This window comes from Ammospiza caudacuta, chromosome 2, assembly GCF_027887145.1.
Source record: "Ammospiza caudacuta isolate bAmmCau1 chromosome 2, bAmmCau1.pri, whole genome shotgun sequence".
In the NCBI taxonomy this organism is placed as follows: Eukaryota; Metazoa; Chordata; class Aves; order Passeriformes; family Passerellidae; genus Ammospiza; species Ammospiza caudacuta.
In genome coordinates, this window is record NC_080594.1 from 44,224,445 (window position 1) to 44,246,851 (window position 22,407).

The 22,407-nt window shown below is 36.0% G+C and overlaps 1 protein-coding gene across 1 annotated transcript in view; it reads left to right on the top strand.

The window, feature by feature from the left end:
* Nucleotides 1-22,407, top strand: part of CNTN5 (contactin 5) — a 607,373-nt gene that overhangs the window by 415,309 nt on the left and 169,657 nt on the right. The window contains exon 8 of the mRNA XM_058822197.1: nucleotides 9,309-9,404. Within this exon, the coding sequence (XP_058678180.1) occupies nucleotides 9,309-9,404 (96 nt within the window). The remainder of the gene's footprint in view (nucleotides 1-9,308; nucleotides 9,405-22,407) is intronic.

The window sequence follows — 22,407 nt, forward strand, 5'->3', positions numbered from 1 at the left end:
TATTCACTCTGTTCTACCAAAAGCACATCATATATTTAAAATGGCTAGACCCTTTCAACAAGTTCCTCCATATCTTCTTTAATGTCTGACTGTCTCTGAATACCTGTTGTAACTCCTTTATGGTACCTTCCTACTAGGCTAGTACTACAGTCTGATTACTGTGACAGAAGTTTTTCTATTCCACGGAGAATTAATATATTCAGGGCCCAAATCTTCTCCAGCCTGAAATTTTTCTCTTTTTTTATCCTTTTTTTTTTTTAACATCTGAGTGGTTGATTTTACCCACACTACACAATAGCTGTGCTGCACCAGTGTGTGGCAAAGCTTTGTCTAAATATAGGACTGTGATTATGGTCAATCAAGTCTTAAAAATGCTGTGTAATTCATTTTTATTAATTAAGAGGAAGTATGGTTCCTTGGTAGGATGCCCAGATCTGTCCTGTTTGCAAGGTCAGTTGTCTTCTCCAGAAATATCTGTCCAGGATTTTTTTGTTTTGTTTTTTTGTTTGTTTGTTTTTGTAAAGTATTGAACATTACTATGGTTAGGAATAGCTGCAGGATTAGACACCATGGTCTAGTATTTGATACCCTTGAACATTGTATTGTCAGCAGTCCATATGAGAGGAGAAGCTGTCCTGCTGTTCTTCCCCACTGTATTAGAAATACTAACAAATTCCCCATAGCTTCAAAATCAGCAGCCTTACAGCTTTGCTTGCATTTCGTTTCTGTACCAAAAGTCATTAAAAAAAAAACTTACAGCTGGGACATACTTGGTAGCAATTGCTCTAGGAAGGGCACGCAAAAGAAGAGATGCAATTATTAGTTTGCTTAAAGAAATCAATCAGTATTGTGGAGCACCTAACCAACATATTTCAGGAAACATATTTTAGTTTTATTTCTATTGATCTGTGAGTGATAATATGTAATTGTGACAGATGGCAAAGGAGTTAAAAGCTCAGATGAACTGCTGAGAGATTGCTGCCTGATATACATTCCTAAAGCAAAGACTGTGATTACGTCTTTGAGGACACTCAAAGGAATATCTCCTCAAAACAGGAGAGGAGAGGAGAGGAGAGGAGAGGAGAGGAGAGGAGAGGAGAGGAGAGGAGAGGAGAGGAGAGGAGAGGAGAGGAGAGGAGAGGAGAGGAGAGGAGAGGAGAGGAGAGGAGAGGAGAGGAGAGGAGAGGAGAGGAGAGGAGAGGAGAGGAGAGGAGAGGAGAGGAGAGGAGAGGAGAGGAGAGGAGAGGAGAGGAGAGGAGAGGAGAGACGCTTCATCTTATGCAAGCTCTCTGACACTAATATGTGCAGAATTAGGAAATAAGTGACATAAGGAAATAACATTAGAATGCAAAGAGAGGGATGGAAGAAGTAAATGCCTTTTAGAAAGCATTTGAAACTGTGTTATCCTGTACTTTATGAAATTATGAAAGCTTCTAAGAATGTTTATCTTCTCTGATCATAAAAATGAATAAATATTGGGCCATTCATTTGCAACACATTAGATCATTAAAGGAATGCTCAGACCACCTTCACAGGGCTATTAATTAATTAATGTGGTACACATTACAGATTGAAAAAATCAAAGCACATAGATGATAATTTATAGTTGCTCAGCTGATTCACGACGATTTATTTATCTTTGATGACTCTTACTTGTAAAATTACATGCTCATATCCTAAACTGTGATTTTCAGTGGGTGATACCACCCTGATATTAAGCAGAATAACATGTTCCAATACAAATTGTTTTATCAAAAACATTACCTAGCATCATATGTAACAAGAAGCTGCTACCTAGGCAACTCTCTGTGTTTGCACGGCCTTCATTTCCAGTTGAGCTATTCAGCTAAGACCAAGGTCTTCCAGATTTACTTCTTGGATGTGTCCAAGTGCTTTGTTATCTTGTCACAATTGACTTGTAGGTCATGCTGGGCACTACAACTCTCATAGAAGATCAAATAAATAATTTCTGGGAGATTATGACCTTCTTCTTTTCTTTATGACAAAGCAGAAGTGAAGTATAGAGGCATTTATACACATTAGTCTGCTGAAAAGTCAGTGCAGCAAAATGACCTGTCTAGAGTGGAGTCAGAATTTGATATGTCATGTCTCATGGAAATGGTGACTAAAAGCCTCCAGCTATTACTGAAACCTGAGCAATCATGCCACTCCCCAAACCTTAGACCTGAACAGTGCTTCTCAGATATTTATCTCAGTTCACGCATATAATGGCATTCTGAAGCAAATTATGAAGAATTCAGGGGAGAAAAAAAAAGACTATTGACTGAAACACTATCAAACATCTTACATAATTTCATAACAGGGACCCTGGGAGGTCAGGCTTTTCTTTCATTTCCTGCAGATTCTTTGTCTGTATCATGCCAGCAAGATCATCTCAGATACAGATACTGTGGAAGTTGTAAAGTTTTTAATTTAGATGAGCTCAGTGCCATCACTTCTGAACTTGGGAAAGCTTATTTCCTTTGCCACCATTATATTATTTTAGGAGTAGAATCCATGAACTAAAAGTAATAAATACATACAATAAATGTTTTAGTGCAATTTCTATTATAAATTAGCTCAATAAAATACAGAACAAGTTATCTTTAATGACTTGTTCACCTAGAGGGTAGGAAAAGTGGTTTTTTTCTGTGTACTACTGTTACAGCTTCCTGTGGACCATAACACCTACACAGGAATTTTCCAATAAACTCTATGGAGATTAGTCACTGTCCATTTCATATCACATCATAGGATAAGAAACTGTACTATGATAGTCATTCTGTGTTAAATCTTCCAAAATCCCAACTGGCTGTTGGGATTACTAATTAAAAGAAGGAAAAGTCACATCCAGCTGAAGAAACTCACAACAAAATAAAAGATTGTTTGCAATATATCCTTGAATGTTTGTAATTAACTTAATTGGAAAAAAGTTACTAAGGGAGAAATCAACAAAAAGGGAAGGAAGACTCATAAGAAGAAAGGAAAAAAATAAGAAGGTAGAATCATGTGCACAGGATTTATACAGTGCATAAATAGTAATATACCACTCAGTGTCAGGAACTTCTATGGAGAATGTTGGAAATAGAAATGTGTGGTTTTCAAGACGCAGATAACATTATGTAAAACAATGTGTTTAAAAAAATATATTGCATATATTACTCAAGTGAAAAAATCTGTTTGCGAGAAGCCCTGCAAGCAGTAATATTTATTGTCCCACTTTACTTTTGTGGTTAAATGTTGGAATCTGCATTTGAAAATTTTTCATTTGTCGCTTAAGATTGGTTGCTTATTTGTTTGGGTTTAGTTGTTTCTTCTAAATGACAGAATGAAAGGGTGAAAAATGCTTAACTATAACATTTCCGCTTGATTCTGTGTTTTTCCTGGAAATTGCGTTATACAGTCATGAAAGACAGCTGAAATAATTCATGAGGGAAGACATGAAACCTGACAGACACAGAATGATTATAACTAATTAATCATAACCATCAGCAACTGTAACCACGAGCATCCTAATTATTGTGAACTTAACATGCCAAGTTGAATCATACAGTAACGCTGTAGTTTTCAACATAATCTTATTATTTTATTCTGTATGTCAGTATTTCTTCTAATCCACTTTGGTCCAGTACTTCAGGATTTATGAATGCAGAAATCCTACTGAAGTTCAGGGAGATTTTGGTACCTACGAATTCCTTTTTTTCTCATGGCTTGGGGTAGAATTAAGCTTTATTGATGATACTGATTTTATTAATTGATGTTATTGAAACTAGGCATAACAAAAGGAAGAGTTTTTCAACACTATGAATTTCCTCAACCTTCCTGGGGTATCTCTCTGTGCAAGATTAGATTATAGAAAAAAATAAGTAGTTAGACAAGACAAAACAATGGAAGGTGCATATCAATTCATAACTTATAAAAAATCTGTGTAGGATCACAAGTAGCAAATATTTTAATTGAAATGTTGTATTCTCTTTTAAAAAGTATGGCATAGTAAATAGTGAACTAGTCTATTTTTTTCTCATAAAAAGTTAAAGTTTTTTTAATTAATAATAATAATTAATAAATAGTAACCACCCATTTTGGGAAAGAATTTTAAGGAAATATAATTGTACTAGATTTAATACGCAATTCTATAAATCAATTTAGGGAATAGTTATATATATTAACAACTGAAATACAGTACAATATAATAGCAACAACAAAAATAATACTTATAATGCTAACAATAGTAATTGAAATTGAAATTAAAAAGGAGAAAACAGAAAGTGAAAAGAAAAAATCCAAGAGAGACAAGAGATGCACAGTGCAGTTATTCACCACCCCCTGACTGATGCCCAGCCCGTCCCCCAGCAGCGATCGGTGCCTCCCGACCAGCTCTCCCCAGTTCATACACTGAGCTGGATGCTCTGTGCTACGGAATATCCCTCTGGCCAGTTCGGGTCAGCTGCCCCGGCCATGCTGCCTCCCTGCTTCTTGTGCCCTCCTCACTGGCAGAGCATGGGAAACTGGAAAGTCCTCGGCTTTGGGTAATTACTGCTCAGCAACAATGATCACGTCAATGTTTTGTCAACATTAGTCACATAAATCCAAAACACAGCACAGCACCAGCTACTAAGAAGAAAATTAACTCTACTTCAGACAAAACCGGGACACTAGGATAGTTAATTATCTCTCTAATGTATTGTATTATGATAGAATGTATTTGCCACATTTGTGGATTCATGACTTCACTGTGATAGGAAATGTAGAAAGCATCAAAAAATGTTTCTACTTACAAGGTAAAACAGCTAGACATAGCCATGACATACAACTAAATGAAGAACAATAAACAATAAACCAGGTATTTTTAAATTGTTATCATTTATAAGAAATTATATAAATAGAAATATGTCATTAAGGACAGAAAAATGTTTGTGTATTTGACTATTCATCTGCCTTTCATTGTGAAAATTTAGTTCAGGGGTAATGAATCAATAGTATATGCCTTAAATTTCATGCTGATACACGTACATAAAAAAGTGCTTTGTTTTTGCAAGAACACATCTGCAGAGCGCCATTATTCAAAAATCCTTTTTTTTTTTTTCTGAGAAAAAAATATCTTGTAATATCTGAGAAAGGTTCTGAATATGCTAGTTTAAATATAAGTACAGTATTTTGTGTGTCCTTTCTCTGTTTTTCACACTTTCAGAGAGGAATCTTTAAACATTCTCCTGAGTTCCTTGTCACCTTTTGTCAGCATTCCCTGAAAAAATCTGTGCATCGACCCCTCTTTCCTTAAAACACTTTAATGGCTCTGCAGATGTACACAGAGAGAGGGCTGTTGTCATGCAGGCTTGGACTTCTTCATTGTTTTCCTATGCTCTCTCTATTTCTGTTTTTGCACAGTAACTTCTCTGAGAAAGAAAAATAACCTTTTTCACATCTTGTCAGTCTGATGATCCATGAAGAATTAAAACCTTTCTGGTAATAAATAATAACAGCAGCAATGATAAAAAGCATGATACATTTTAAAGTGTTTGAGTGTTGCTCTTATTTTATCACCTAAAATTCATATGGTAATGTGATTTTTCAAAGTTCAAGATGTATACTTCTCCCATTATCACTTGTGAGATGATGTTTCTGTAATGGTAAAAATCTTTTTTCCCAAACTCCCTTTCACACTTTTTCTAATGAATAATTTCATTATTAAAAGTTACACTTAGGTCAAATGAGTGACCCTACTAATACAGCTCGATTTCCTTAATCTGGTATTCCTAGAAAATAAGTGTATGTCAACATAAAATAATCTATTAATTTTCTTGTACTGTTGGATATTCTGGGTATTGTGCTTATTCATTCAGTGCAAAACTTTCCTATACAATCACACATTATATCTTTTCAATACCCACCTTTCATTCTTCTATAGCTTGTGCGTTATTAAACAGAACATTTATATTTTCCATTGTTTAGGGTGTACAGTCAAACCATGTTTTTGATTTAGGTTATAATGGGATTTTGAAAAACATGTTTTGATGGAATTCTTTTCCCTGTAAATCTTACCTTTTTAAAGGAGCTACAATTCCAGCTCAAGGTCTATTTCTTAGTCTTGTCTTTCAAATCCAAGGAGAGGAAGGCTACCCTCTCTTTGTGACAACGCAATAAATAAGTTTGTCCTTGGCCTGACAGAAGAATCTCTCCTTGTGTAGAGCTATTTTTACCTTATTGGAAAGAATATTGCCTGCTTTATACTTGTCTGGGTATCTTCAGGATATGTCTTTAAACATTTTAATACATATCATATTATGTCCATTTTAAACTGCATAATAAATTTGCATATAAAACAGTTTAAACCTACAGAACTGAGCTGGCAGAGGACATTGTTCTGCACCAATCTAATTTCTACTTTAAAGCTAAATGGACTGGTTTAAGTCGCTGATAATGAAGTACAGAGACTTTTACAGTTTCCATGCTAGGTTACCAAGCAATAATTGGCTACAATAAAAACAAGATCTGTTTTTCATCTTTAATTTGATCCTAATTTCATAGCAGTTACCCCTTGACTGTTACTGGGTCACAAAAACCTGTTGCCCCCATTAGCTGCAGCAAGCTGATAAGCAGAGTATATCAATGATCCTTCCTGCACATACCTAAAATGCAAACTGCAGTGAAGGTGACTTGGAAGGCCATTAAATGCTAAAAACTGATCCAACTTTTGTAAAAGTCCTTCTGTCAATGGCAGAACTTCCCCACTTTTATTTAAATATTTACTTTGTTGTTAGACCTTCAAAGGTTTTTGGTTGCTTTGTCTGCCTTGAGGTTTTCCTCATTTCCTTCTCTTTAACTCCTTTCACTTTCTGTGGAAGTGTTTCCTTTTCTACTGAGTCATGTTAAAACTGATAGTCTTGTGGTGGTGTCATTGTTCCACAACACATATCAATACATAGGTGTATGTGCTGAGAGAAACCCATGCTTTAGCTCATTTCCAAAAAATGGGAATAGTCACTGTGGAGAAAGCAGCACTACCTGGCAGCTCCTTTGGATCAGATATATAAATGGTGTTCCAGAGGTCATAACTTCTCTCAAAGACCAAATACTACTGAGCTAATGTAAATACACTTGCAGTGTAAATCTGACATCCAGAAAGTACTACACCAAACCCATTGGATTTAATGTCTGGCATCATCAGTAGCTCTGGAATTTTTTTACTATTTCCCTTTTACAGTGGAGACCACTCCTGTCTCACAGGTTGTACACTAGTGACACTATATAATGTTTTTAACTGAATAATTTCTCAGCAGTGAAGGAAATTTGGTTACTCCTGCCACATGCCCTCCATCTAAATGTGTGGTTTGCATAGATATTGTCAATAGTAAGTTACACTAGACATGGTGGCTGGCACTTAAATGCATTTTTTCAAAGTGGTCAGTGCTGTTTCTCACATTAAAAAGTATGGGAGTTATGTAGCTGAACCTCAGTAAAAGCTTTGAAAATAACATAGTGTATGTTACCATCTTTGCCACTAGCACTGAGATATGAGTAAATTAATCTTTCAGAGCACAAGATGAACACCTATGGAGCACGAGAAGGCATTTTCTAATCAATCAGCCATAGACATGATAATAAGATGAAGGACAGGCTCATTCTGCGTGGGGCATTCTGACATGTCACACGTGTTACAGGTTTATACTGCACCAAGAGTAGTGAACCAAAGGCTGAGAGGTTACAGTTCTCACCTCTAAAGCTGGGTTCTGTCTACTGTTTCTTTTATTATCTACCTCTTTAGAGTTTTAAAGTGAAATGAAAGGTGTTTGTACAAATTTTCTGTGGCTGCCTTTTTTCCCAGTGTGGATAGATATGAAATGGCTGAGATTTACAAGAAAGTAATTAAATTTTCCATTAATTTGATTTTTCCTTATTGTGTTTATTACTTTAATGTGGGGGAACTGCAAGCATGATCCTTCGCCTTTCCTTCCTTTTAAGCTCCTCTACATTTATTTGTTTTAGAGCTAAATCCCTTCTTTTGTACCTGCTAATCCTTTTTCTGTCATATGCTAACAAGAAATTCAGTTCAGAACCAATAGATAGCCAAAAAAGCTGAAATTCAAAGTTCTTTGATACTTTCCTCCTTTCGTTTGAAAATAATTGTTTTGAACAAATAGAAACTTGAGTCATATGTAATACTTTTATTTTAAAATAAGAAAGAATATTTTTGATTTTCATTTGGTGAAAAAAAGTACATTTTTCCATCCCAATGCACATTCAAAGCAGGAAATGGAAGAAAATATATTTAAAGGTTGCTACAAGTAATAGGAAAATAACATTTTTTTTTCCAAATCCTCCTTTAATGTTTCTTGAAGCTTCTGTATCCTTTTCAAAGATCTCTTGTTGCTGCTCTCTTCACCTTGATCCACATCAGATGGAAAATTCTCTAGAAAACCCCTGACAGAACAGACTCTGAGGAATAGGTGAAGACATTAACAGTCTGATGGCAGAACTGAACTCTCATATCTCTTTACTACAGATATAAATGCTAGATCATTATTAATCACAACAAATATGAATCCATGTTGAGTGTTCTGTGTGGTAAATGGAATAATAGGATCTTCTTGTTGAGAGGCTTTAAATAATCACAATGAACTGTTCATAGCAGTGCCCTGCAACTTTATTCAAAATTTTTGTTCCAATACTGAAATGCTTCTTATTGCCCTGATGGAGGGAAACTTTGGAGGGAAAACACGTTTACTCATACTGGTTTGGACTTATAGCATCAGAGAAATCAGAAGAAAATTATTTGAAAGAGTAAATGTGCTATAGAGTAGCAATGTTCTATAGTTTTAGAACCAATGTGCTGATTTTCCTTTCTGTCATCACCATGTCCTGTGTGCAATGTCCAAGTGGGGTCTGCAACATCATCAGTCTGGATGTTAGTTGAAGTATTCCCTCCAGTTGTATTTCTTCCATTTCACTGTGTATGAATCCCTTCTACCAAGGGAGAAAATCAAGCAGGATATAGTAAAAGGAAATAAAAGCACTATCATATGTATTTGTAAATGGAATATATATATATGTGTGTGTGTGTGTGTGTATGTAGTCTGCTGCTTTTTCTTTTCATACTGTATGCAAGTGCACTAAAAAAGGAATAAAGTGCTGATGTAACATGGAATTTTTGTAAGGGAAATAGATTTATTTTTCAGGCTCTCCTATTATAGATCAAGGTATGAAAAAAGGAACGACCAACTTTAAAAGAAGAAATAAAATTAAAATTACGGCAGCCAAAAAATTTAAAATCTTTGGTATGTAACCAAAATGTTCTGTTCTTTTGATAGATCTGGGGAATTTTAGCGGTCGGACAAGAAGTGCTGTATCTGTACGTGAAGGCCAAGGAGTTGTTCTGATGTGCTCCCCTCCACTTCATTCTCCAGGTACACTAGGCTGCAGCCTGTATTCATGTTCCTCCTTTACAGTTTCCTCATTATTGGGTGCTCAGGAGTTTAGATACAGTATGTATTTGATTGTGGAACTTCAAAGATGAGATATCCACCATCCTTCTGACAGTTTTTGGAGTACCAAAGGACTAATTTAGGCTCACATATTGCAAATGCCAGTGAATAGCAGCAAAGTTTCTGCTAGAAGCGTGTCTAATTCCTAGTACAGAACTTGAATGTAACAATAGTCTCCATGCCATGAACAGTGAATATGGCTGCCTTGAGGTCACAAAAGATTGCTTATAGTGTTTAGAAGCCTTCAGAAATTGCTCCAAATTCCTATGTCATGGTACTTTTGTTGAATATAAATTTTATCTCCTTTTCAGTAGTAGAGACATGATTTAGTTACTTCCTTTCACTGTATAACTTAGTTTCATAAAACTGCATCATTGCTAAAAGTCAGAATTACCATAAATTCTATGAAATGCCTGTGGATTCCCAAATGAAAACATAGGTATTCCAGAGAGGTTACTTTTTTGCTTTTCAAATTGACACTGCTGCAAAAACCTGTAGACAGCTGGGTACATGCTTATATTTCCGTGCCATACAACACCTGGAGACACCATGCTAGACAGAATAACTTGGTTTTTGGCAGATATATATAGCAGATATAGTGGTATAGCCTATCCTTTTCTTCTCTGGGAAATGAGGTCTGTACTGAGGGGATTTTTCTACTCCAAATTTTAGGTCTGAAGAAAAGTAACATTGCAGATGGAAAATCTGCAGAAAATAAAGTCTTCTCTGAGTTTCTGTTAGAGAAATGTGTTCAGTATCTATTTATACTGCAAGGATTGTTATTACTGTATTACAGTTATCAATGCCATCTCTCTGCTTTTCTCTCTTCTGAGCAAATTCTCTTGTGGTTGCCTCTACAATCTCCTTCTGAGTTTGACACTGCAGTCTATATGATGAAATTGAGTACATGATGTTAAGGCTTGATAGTGATAAGTAAACTGAGAAGGAAAAGATGTAGACAGAAAAAGTGCGTGGTGGTTTCAGCAGTGCAGCTGAATTTCATTTCCCCAAACAAGCTGAGATTGAAAAGATAGATGGACATGAATCAAGAGTAAAACTGTCATACACCATTTAACAGCTGCCATTCCACAAAATGCACCTTTATATATCATCAAAATATTTAGAATTGTTTTCCTGAAATAATGCTTCTGCGTTTTATTTAGTCAGATTTTAACACTACTGTTACACAGATATTGCCTTTGATGGTGAAAACCAATATCCTTCATTTTCATCACTGGGACAGCAAAAACCCTGCTGTGCAAACTACAGTGCTCAGAAACAGCATTCAGTCATTTTAATTTATATTGTTTGAATACCAGTAGGCTATGCCAACAGGAAAATTACTTCCAGAAAAATATTTTTATCCTCTGTTGGCATAATTTTTTCACCATTGCTAAGCCAGAAAAGGGTCTACAGAGTAATGAAGTAATCTACAAAAGCTGAAAAATAGCACTGATATGCACATGTCAGTGTGCATAAGATACTATCATAAGATACTATCAATGGGAAGGGGACTTGGCCTCCCTTCCTTTTGTTCATTACATAATGCAAGTAATTCAGTTCTTCATCCAAAGGGCTTTCAAGCCCTGGAACAGGCTGCTCAGGGAAGTGGTAGAGTCACAATTCCTGCAGGTATTTGAAAAGTGTGCAGATGTGGCTATTAAGGACATGGATTATTGTGGAACTAGTGCTGGTTTGCTGCTTGGACTTAATGATATTAGAGGTATTTTCCAACCTAAATAAATCTGTGATTCTATCACAGGAAATTTTCTTTAGCTTCTTCTTTGTAAAGTACCGGGGACCAGTAAGTCCTTGTGGTACAGCAGTGACCGCTTCGGATGTTTGTCTCTGCCTGGTCATGCGTAGGATGGCCCTGGGACAGCCCGGGCTTCAAAGGACAAGTCTGGACTCTTCAGATTTTCAGTCTTCGAATTGTTTATTATTTCTTATCTACGAAATTTTCTTCCAGCCTGACAGAGGTCTGACCAGCAAGGCAGCCAAGGGCACTCTGACCTCCCACTGGAATGTCATCTACTTTTATACTAATAACTACGTCCATCATATTTGCCTTTATTTCCCAATACCTTTCACCCATATTAGCAAGTGCGCCTTCACCAAGGACCAATCCCAAAGTGCTAACATCACCACAGAAAATGGAAGACAAGAAGAAGAAACAAGAAGGACAAGACACGCCCTGATCCCTCCATCTTGTCTCCATAACCCCCCTCTACCAAAATCCTAAAATCTATATTTCCACCCTGTAAATACTTTATTCTTACACCATTCATCCCCAAGTGACTCTCATGTCCTCAAACAGGTGGCACATCCCTTGCAGGGTCAAAATCCAACCACCAGGCGCTTCTGGCAACATTCCAGGATTTCCAAGCCCCCCAAGGGTTGTCTCGATAACTCTGGACATCCAGAGTGATGTGCTGAGTTCCCACACAGCAGTGGGACTGCGAGTGGTATTATTACAATGGCTGGAGTCCTCCTGGAAGGGGGAGAGCTATCTCTACAGGCCTGGTGGTGTTTCAAAAATAAATCATTTTACAAAGCACTGGCAATAAAATACAAGACATTAATGAAAGTTGACTGCCAGATCAGAGTCCATTTGTAAAAAATAATTCTGGACAAAACCTGAAATTCCAGAGTGAAGTGTATGAATTTAATTGTGAAATTAACAACAAATATGAAATGTCCAGGTAAAAAAGTCTTTTGCCAAGCAGAGGTACTTCAAGTATTTGTGTGCAGGAACATCTAAAATTTTTTTTAAGCATTCCATTTTTCAATACTCCATTTAGTTTTTGTGACTGATTTGCAAAGATGGTATTATCTTCTAAATAGCCTTAAGAAATTTTGAACAATGAAATCACTCAGGAGACAAAATTTGAAGTGGATCCTAAGATGTTATAGTGGATACATCTAATCAAAGACTATTCAGAGCATGTTTGCGATGTGTGAACATCTCAAATTAACAAGACCATGAATTATGGGAATGTTTTTGATGATAGAGAATTTTTTGTGGGTGAACACTGCAAGCTTTGCAATATTGACTTGTTCACATTGATCAGCACCTTTAGAAATAATTTTCAATTACTTATCACAGGAGATAAATCCATGATACAATATCAAGCCTAATAATTCTCCACAACCCCGTAAGCAATTTGTCCTTCAACAGAATCCCATTCCTCAATCTCTCCAGTCAATAACTGCATATGAGCTTGCCCAGGAACTTCAACTTGAGCCCTTTTAGACACTGTGGGAAAAGAAAGATGACACAGTGAAAGAACACTGTATTGAGAGAGATATAGTTTTATTAACATGTTTTCAAATGGAAGGTAAAGTAAATACTTTTGATTAAATAGTACCTACATTCTATTCTTACAGAATACAATTTTAGAAAAAAGTCTGAAAGCCTTTACAAAGCTCACTGACTGAAAAAAATACTACCCTAATTTCTTTTGACAAGATTTTAATCAGAGAGGCAGTTTCATATGCATATAGACTTGATTTCTGTTTATTTATGCTGTGATATATTATCAAGAGGTAATGCATTAAACATGCAAACACACACAAACTTGTGATGTATTTATATTATTAATATAGACTTTCATTAGATTGTTGTCCAAATATTTTACAGAGAAAACAAGGGGGAATGTGGGGTGGCAAGCACACCTGAAATAGATTCTAAATGCTGCCATGCAGATTCAGATGAGAGAATTATCTCTTTAGTTTAATAAATAAGTTTTTTAAGTTATTGTCATCTTTGCTGAGTAATAGCAAGGCAACAGACTATTGGAGATTTTTTGGAGAGACATTATCCACTCCTTCAAAATGGGGAAGGAAAATACTTTCAAGGATAAGATTTTTCTGCCAATTCTTTATGTCAAACAGCCACCAAGAGATTGTCACCTCCTGCTTTTCCTGGACCATTGCTCATAAGAAATGCTGCCTCTTGCTTCCTTGGGAGTGCTGTATCATTTTGATGTGCCTACTCCAGAAACTTTCCCACTAGTGCTGTTTTTGTTGCTAATCCTTAACTTCTCCCCTGTGAAATATATTAAATGTGGATAACTTGATCATTCAAAAACATAACAATTTATCTTTTTTTTTTCTTCCATAAACACAATATCTGATTCTTCCCAATTATTTCTTTTCTCCAAGAGGCATTTCCTAGTGAGTTAACTCTTAGTCGTCCTTGTTAAGCAAGAGTTACATTAATTACTGACTGCTTAAATAACAAGCTTTGTTTGATGTTTCCGATTTAAAATGCCTCTACTGCTTTCTTTTCATAAACAGGATTATGGTTTTTCATTGTGGTATTCTAAATGATGTAAATATAGGGTTTTATTCAGCCATTTAATCATCTTAATTACAAGGTTTACCATAGCAAGATTAAAAATGAATGGAAGTTTTCATCCAGATTTACATGTTTCCCTCAGAATTAATACTTTCAGCTGAGCTTTTTAAGGCTTTTATTCAAGGCTTTCAGTATGAGCCTAATGGAGAATGACGATTCCCATTGTTAGAATGAGTAGAGCTCTGATGCATACAGGGGAAGGCAGATGTGAGCTCCATCCTGCCTCAGAGGGATGCTGCCGTCTGGAGGGAGCTCTGCTACATAATCTATCTGCAGCATGTGACATCTGTACAGATGCTAAACTCTAACTTTTTTTTTTAATCTCTTTCTAAACGGTAAAGCCGATCTTACAAAGTTTGGAAACTGTGCTGTAAGCTGCATCTTTTATACCTCCCCTTCACTGTTATAAAATTGTACTTTTCATGAGAAAAGTTTCATCAAAGGTGATTAATGCCAGTGCCATGGGGATTACAGACATCCTTGTCTGGATGTCTGCATACTGTGCTGCTAAACAGGCAAGCTGCTAAAAGATTCCTGCCACTGTGCACTAGAAACTTTTGTCCTGTTCTTCTGTTACCTACACAGTTTTCTTGGTCCTCATATTGGAGAAACTCACACAAAATAAAGTTTCTTTAAGTCATTCTAAGCTCCTATTTATGTGTACTTCAGACATAGTCAGACATCCTCCTTGGAAGTAAACACAAACTTATCACTTCTTACTGTTCAGGGTCTGCTAAAGGAACATGAAAGCTGCATTTGCATTAAATCTGCAGGTTTGGATTGCAGCTTCTCTACTAGTTGGAAACCAAGTCCTACTGAAGTCAAACATAGCCTTAGAAGTCCTCTGTTTTGAACACTGCACAAATTATATATAAAAATAATAAGACAGACTGTAAATCAAATCACCTCATTCAGGTAGAGAATGGTTAGTAAATTTCTCCAGGCAAATTAGTTATGATAACAAGATGGTTATATTTGGGCTGGACTGCTCTTAGTGTGCTCATTACCTTGTTTACAGGCAACTGGCTCAGGTAGCTACATGCAGGACACAGCAAATTCTGTTCTGAAGGGGTCCCTGCACCCTCTGGATCTCAATTTACCAAGCTGATTTTGGGAATACAATTCTCAGATGTCTGTCTATATGTAGCTGAGGGTCACAAGGTTTTTTTAAGGTTGTGTTGTTATTTTAAAATTAAGTCCCAGGGTCCAGGCACCCAACAGTGGCATTTCAATTCACAACATCAGAAAACTTCTGTCCTAAATCTAGTCATTACCAGTTTCTTCAAAATCACAGGAAGCCTTCAATATCTTAGATTTATGATGCCCCAGCCCTCTCTAGGTATGAGTGGATGCACTTTATCACATTAACCTGTCAGTAGAGGTGAGATTTCTTCCTGATCATGGCTTATACTGTATTAAACAATATCATGTATTGAGCAGTAAAGTAACATCCAGATTCTTTTCTATTATATGGTTGATTTTTCTTTTTTCCAAATCTGAATTTTCAAATTAGCTTTAGCATAAAAAGCTAAATATTTTCCTTCCAGGAGAGGCTAGTATGCTGGTGAAAGTGTTATCTCTCCTTTTGCCTTGAGACCAAGGCAGAATTGCTTTTCTGGCACCTATCAAAGCACTGGAAACTCACAGTTTACCAAAACAGCTGGACAGGGCATGCCTCTAACCATGACTCTCCCATAAGCTAAACAGAGCTTATTAATCACTCAGTACCTTCTCTTAGTTTGTAGAGGTCAATAAGGATGAAGCTGGTGTTGGTAAGTTGAACATTTCACATTCACTGTAAACAATTATCTCTTCCTAACTACTAAAATTGCTGAGAAGGTAAAACTGTCCAATGCTCCAGTATACTTTCCCTTCTACTAACAAAAATGAGGTTGAGAGGAACACTGATGGATTGGGGGTTTTTGTTGTGGTTGTTGTTATTGTATTTTCTCCTTAAAAGTTTATATTCCTGTTAAAATGGAAGCCAAATCCTAGTCTCTTAGACTTCACCAGCTGTTAAACTGCTCTAAGGGATCTAATATGGATCCTATAGAGTACACTATATTATATTATACTAATATACACTATAGAATACTCAGTTGTGTTTTGTTTTTCTCATAATTGCATGCCATAGTTTGTTCTTCACTTGTTTTGATTCCTAGTAGGAGCCTGAAGTGGGAATCAGAAAAAGGCTGCTTAAGAAACAATAGTAGAAAATAATTGCTTACCGTACAGGATGGAAAGATTTATGTAATAAACACTTATTATGTCACATATAAAATACAAGATGACAAGTTTCTCATGTCTACTTTGCATGTCTATAACTTATAAATTATCCAGACAGAATGTTTTAAAACCTCTGTTTGAGAGTTCTGTGTACCAGAGTTAGATCACGAGTCGAAGGGTTCCTGCATTTGCCTATTAGATTTTATTATAGTCTTGTGATGATTTGTCCTCTATGGATAACTTGAATAAACCTTAAATTTTGCTTTTCAGTAATGGGAGAATAAAAAGCATTAGAGGACAGTTCAGAGTATCTTAACATTTATTTTCCTGTCCTAATTCTGCGTTAACTTCATAGGGTTATCTTATCTCTTCACACATCACATATTTGCTTGGAAGAATCATAAAGGTGTTTCACTCTTGCATCGTTTACTTTGTCACTTTTACTAGACTGCTTTTGAAGCTCTAATGTCTTATAATGATAATACACATGGGTGTTATCCTTAAATAGAACGTCCATGGCCCCTGACATTGTTCAACATAGGAATCTGTGTTCTTTATTTGTGCACCTGATTGATGACCATGCCTGTAGATTTCATTATGGAATGAAAAAATGCAATTAACTTTTTTTCTTCTATGGTCTTTTCATTACTCAATACATGACCAGTAATTTTGCTACTGACTTCCCTGAAGCACATTTTAAGGTTTCCTTCCTCAGTCTTGTTAAAGGCATTCATCTGAGGATATGAAATTTAAGAGTTTGGGGATTATAAAATTTTTTGTAGGGCAGCATTTTAACAAGCTGTATTTGCCAGAGTGGAGTTACTCCCAGTCTGTTGGTGATGTGTTGTTATTAGATTTTAATTGCATTTTAATGATAGCACGTGCCCCAAATTCTAGACAATGTCTTTATAGTAGGTGTATGGATAAACAAGTCTAGATTTTCTCTCTTTTTTTTTTTTGGTTGGGTTTCTTGTGTTGTTGTTGTTGGAGTTTTGGTGAGTTTTTCTGAGTTTTGGATTTTTTTTTTTTTGTTGGTTGGTTGGTTGGCATTTTGTAATTTGAAATGTCCCTACACCCACTGGATCACTCACAGGAGCTGTTTGTCCCCTCAGGGACTATGAAAACGTAGTGAGAAGAAGATGGTTGACCTTGCCCAATTAAGGCAGCACACAACAATGGATGATGGGGGCAGCCCTGACAGGGCTCTGCTTAAGGGATGTGTGCTGTAGTTTCACAGTCACAGTATTGTCTACATATATTACCCCAGCTGACAGCTCAGGAGAAACAAAGTGAAAGGAGATACCAAGAAAAGAGGGAGGAAGCATGAGACATTAATTAATTTTAAAAATATGTGGAGTGAGTTGGCCCTCAGGCTCATGCACTGTTGCCTCTCAGGCACCAGCTGTACATGACTATTTGTCTACAGCCTGACAAATAAGACAATGATGAAAAGTTTCTGTAGTGAGCAAGATCCTCTTCCCTCAAGACAAGTTACTAGCCAGTTACTGATATGTCCCAACCAATTAGGCATAACTAGCAGAAACCTCTTAGTTTAGGGGTTAAACCAGACAGCATTGGCCTGCCAGGTTTAACAGAAATGGATGCTCAGGGTATCGAATCCACTTTTCCTCAGCTTGTGTTGGAAAGTCCCAACTAAAGTGTTGCACAAATGCTTTCTGTGGCAATGGCTACACAATTTGTAAAACAGCAGCAGCCCAAGGTTCACAGATTTAAGACTGATGTCACACACAGCAGTTACCATCTCAGAGGTGCAGGGCTCCCCCAGACCTGACCCATTCATAGTAACCTTCCCATCAGAACCCATTCACTCTTTATATGCAATGTTTTACTAAGCTGATGCCTGGAAAAATACCATTTCACTAACATGTCAACTAGCTAAATATCAGAAGGCCCATTTTGTTCAAGTTAGAAAATTCCTAATTAATCCTAATTACCTCTCCCTATCACAGAAAAGAATAGAGTGAGAATGCACTCATTAATCTGTGCAACTAAGAGGAAGCCAGAAATACAATGCTGGTCAGACAGCTGAAACAAGAGGAAACAGAGAAAGAAATGAGAAATTATCTATTTCTAAGGTTCTGGATTCTAGCTTTTTATCTCCATGACCATTGTGATGAAATCTTAAAGGATGCAAAAAAACCAGGATGAAAACAGGGGAGTTTTCAGAAAATGCAATTCTCCCCACATTAGGCATAATTAGCTGAATTCAATGGTGATTCTGGTAGAGATGACTACTGCAAATGTTAGGAGACCAGTTTGGATTCAGAGGCAGAAGGCTTTGGACAGAGCTGATCTGAGTTCTGCCAGATCTTATTAACAAGTTTCTCTATATAATAAAGTCTTTTATTTTTTAAGTATGAAAGTGAACTTACAACCATTTGAGGTGATTCAAAGCTTAACGAGACATAGATTTTCATAAAGCCCAATTTAATCAGTTCAGGAAGATTGTTCCAAATAAATTAAGTGGTTAGCATGGTTGGGATATCTCGTTTGCATTTTTCTTTTTCAAATGGAAAACTAGAAATTGTTTAGAAATACATATATATATATACATATATGGATGTATTATGGGTTTTTTCCTATACTATAAAATTATAAGTGGCATGAAGGCAGCTATAATTTAACATTAAATATGTTAAAGGCAATTGCTTGGATTTTTCAAGGATAAAATGACTGGCTAGGTATAAGCATAATAATGTAAGAGTTCAGACAGCAATCTGATTATAGCCAGATCTGAATCACTGTACAGCAGCACATGTACATTCTATATCTTCTAACAACAAATTATGTTTTCCAGACCAGTAATAGTGAAAAGGTGACTTTTCATGACCAAAATGCCATCTTTTTAACAATTTAATAATTAATATCACTCTTAATTCTGATAATTTGATTACCCATTCTATCTCCCATGTTCTTATGCTCTGTTTCAATACTGTTAAAATCATTGTGATGACTTCTTTAGCCAGTTGATACACTTCCTGTTGTTTTGATGCTACTGCCCCAGAGTGGAACACCTGCAACAAGAAAATTTTACTTAATTTAAAAGTTTATTGAAGCATTAATTTCCATGCTATTTTTCAAAAAGTGAGAAAATGTCCTATAGGAGACTGCAGGGATAAAAATTCAGGAGTAGGAAGAGAGAATGAAAAGAAGGATATAGGTAATACTGATAAAGTATTTGACAGCTTGGCTTTTCCTGCAGAGCCACGAAGTCCTTTAGGAGTTTAGCAAGCTAGTTTCAATCCTGAAGAGTCTATTCTCACCTCTCTCAAATGTGAGAAGAAAGAAGCAATACCTATTTTCCAGAGGATAACAGTGGATGATCTATAAAGAAAACATCAAAGAAAGACTAAAATTGCACTGATTTACAATCCATATCTTGTGATTTTACAAGATCCAGATCTTTTGTGGCCAAGAATCAGAAGGGAAACTTTCCAAATGATATTGAAATTGATAACAAAAGTGACAGTTTTTAAATTAAACCTTTCAGGTGCACAAAATATACTTACGTGCACACAGAGGATTGAATTTTCCCAGCTTATGTAAGTTTAACTAATTAGTATATCTGGACAGTACTTCCAAAGGGAGAAGGGTTGTTAACCCACACTTGGACCTGCTCCATTGGAGTTCTTAGGCCTGTATCTTGTAATGCCTCCCAACTTCTGGTGCAAAGCAGGATGTTCTTGTTAGAAATTGCTCCCCTTGAAAAGAAAACCAAACAGAATTTCAAGAGTGTGGCATAATATGTGAGAAAGGATAACTACCATTCTAAAGTGTCAGAAAGTGCTACAAGCTATACAGCTATATATTAAAAATCTACAAAGCTACAAGTATATGAGAAAGCTAAAAATCTTCAGGCATCATGTCACAATTCTTTCCTACTCCTAAATGAAAATGGATTTGGAAAAACAGAATAAGACTTCTGAAAATTACATACATAGTCAACAGAAAAGAGTGACAGACTGCCTGCTGTTTGCATTATTTTATTAATGATATTTCCTTTAGAATAAACAAAAAGAATAGGAGAGTTGGACAAATACCTTCTTCCATTTGATACCTATGTGCAATGGGACACATCATACCTATTTAAAATGTTTCACTTTGCTATTGCTGAGGGTTTGAGGAGGGAATACATAATCCTGTGATAGTGGTCTAGGCTAAAAATAAGACAATAGAAGGCTACATATTATGTCTCAACAACAATTATGTGACAAGTAGAAGATGGGTGGAAGCAGTTCACTGGGTTTCCAGCAGTGCAGAACAGTGTGCAGAGGGATGCAACCAAGTAATGTCTGTATGTAGAAACAGGTAGGAGTTGCATTCTCAACACTGTTAGACTTTAAATGATTTATTGTTGCTGACGTTATTTGTGGTGATTTATTTGTACAACATGGTTGAACAGCAATATCAGCATTCTGGGGCAATTTGCTAATGTGACATGTTTCTTCCTCTTTGTCTGCACTTTATTTTTTAATTAAGGCGGAAAAAAATCATCTGCCACCATCATTCTTAGTATGTAAAAAATTTCTTTTGAACTATAAAATTGGTTTTATGCTATTCTCTGAGGCATATGTTCCCCGATTCCATTATGTTCAGAAAAATGTAATTGCCAATACATTCCTTGGTACATTTAAGACTAGAAAATACATCAAGAAGGAGGTGAGCACTAGACTTTTAACATCTGGGGGATTATGAAATTTATACTGTTATTTTGTTTGAGTTTTTTACATATTTGACAATCATATTCAGAGGGAGTATGAGAGAATAACTACCTGTCCCTGATGATCACCCACAAAAGTCCTAAGGATTCATTGGCTATAAAGTTTTGTGTGTGTCTTTTGGCATTTCTTGTAAATGTAAAAAGAAATGGTGAGAAGAGGAATAAACATTAGAAATTAAAATAACTATGTGTTAGTGGAGATATCCATTTGACTATGGCTTGATTCAGGACTGCTGGAAAGTCACTTCCTTTTATTGCCTTAGAGTAAGAAATACTATAGGACCAAAGAAGCAGGCCTGAGAAAGATTCATCAATCATATTGTGTTATGCCCATGGTGGAATTCACCAAGCACTGACCTGCAAATAGACCCAGCAAAAACCTTTATATTTATATTAAAACACTTAATATCAAGAGAATATAAAGCAGAGAGGCAGTGGGCTATGTCTTAAGTTCACTGTGTACAGTCATGCAAGGGTAACTCCACAGACTCCAAGAATCTACGTTTTGACAGTACAATTCCTATGACAACAACTACATATATAGAATGGTGAATTCTGCTAAAAAAGAGTGGTTTGAAGTATAAACTAGAGCTCTACTTGCCTTTTATTTCCATTTCTATACCCAGAAGCCTGAATTTAAATCTTGTTAAAGAAATCTTTCTGCTACTATTAATCCTTCCTGGCATTAGGAATCAAGGTGACTGAGGTGTAAAGGGACAAATTTAAATTGCTTCTTTCTTTTAAGAACAAGAAACTGAACTGAAACATATATATAAAGTCCTTGAGAGACTGATACTACTATAATTGAAGTACTAGTGAGCATTTGTAGCCAAATTACAGAATTTGCTTTTCAGAGTTTCTTCTGCTGAAGAAGGAAAATTACATATTTTGCATCTCTCAGCTGAAAAAGAGTTAAGACAGAGCAATATTCTGTAAATTTGGATGATCATCATCCAAACATTACTTCTGTTTTACTGTTTTGAAAAATTTCCTATTTATGCCTTCAAAATGCACTATCTATTGGCATCATTGAAGTAGTCATAAAATGAAATTTCCATGCAAAGCAGTTGTCCCCTTGGGTGCGGGACTCTGGATTCACTACAAGCCACAAAGCTCTGGAGTAGGATTTTTCATCATACTCACCACTGCATCAAACTTAGAGGAGAGCAGAGAGTGCTGCAGTAAGTATCACCAGTGTCATTCAATCATAGAGAAAATCAAGTGTCATAGCACGATCAGAGAACAAGAGAAACCTAAAGTGTGAATGGCAAAAAAAAATTTAAAAATACTTTAAATTCTGTCGAAGGTTTTGCCAGAAAAAATAATTTCCACACATATTCTACACAGTGATGTTTTCCTAGCATTAAACAACATATTCATTATTTTCCAGTGCCACACTTTTCATATGAATGCAACAGTTAGTTAAGAATTACCACAGAATCCTTGTTCATTCCAATTATTAAGAAACAATCAGCTTGTAGATTCAACACATTTCCATCATTAAGAAGATTCTAATAATAATAAGCTATCTAAATCAGAGTTTATCAGTGATGTTTTCTGCATTTTTGCCTTTGAAAAATCTTTTATTTCCTGTAGAT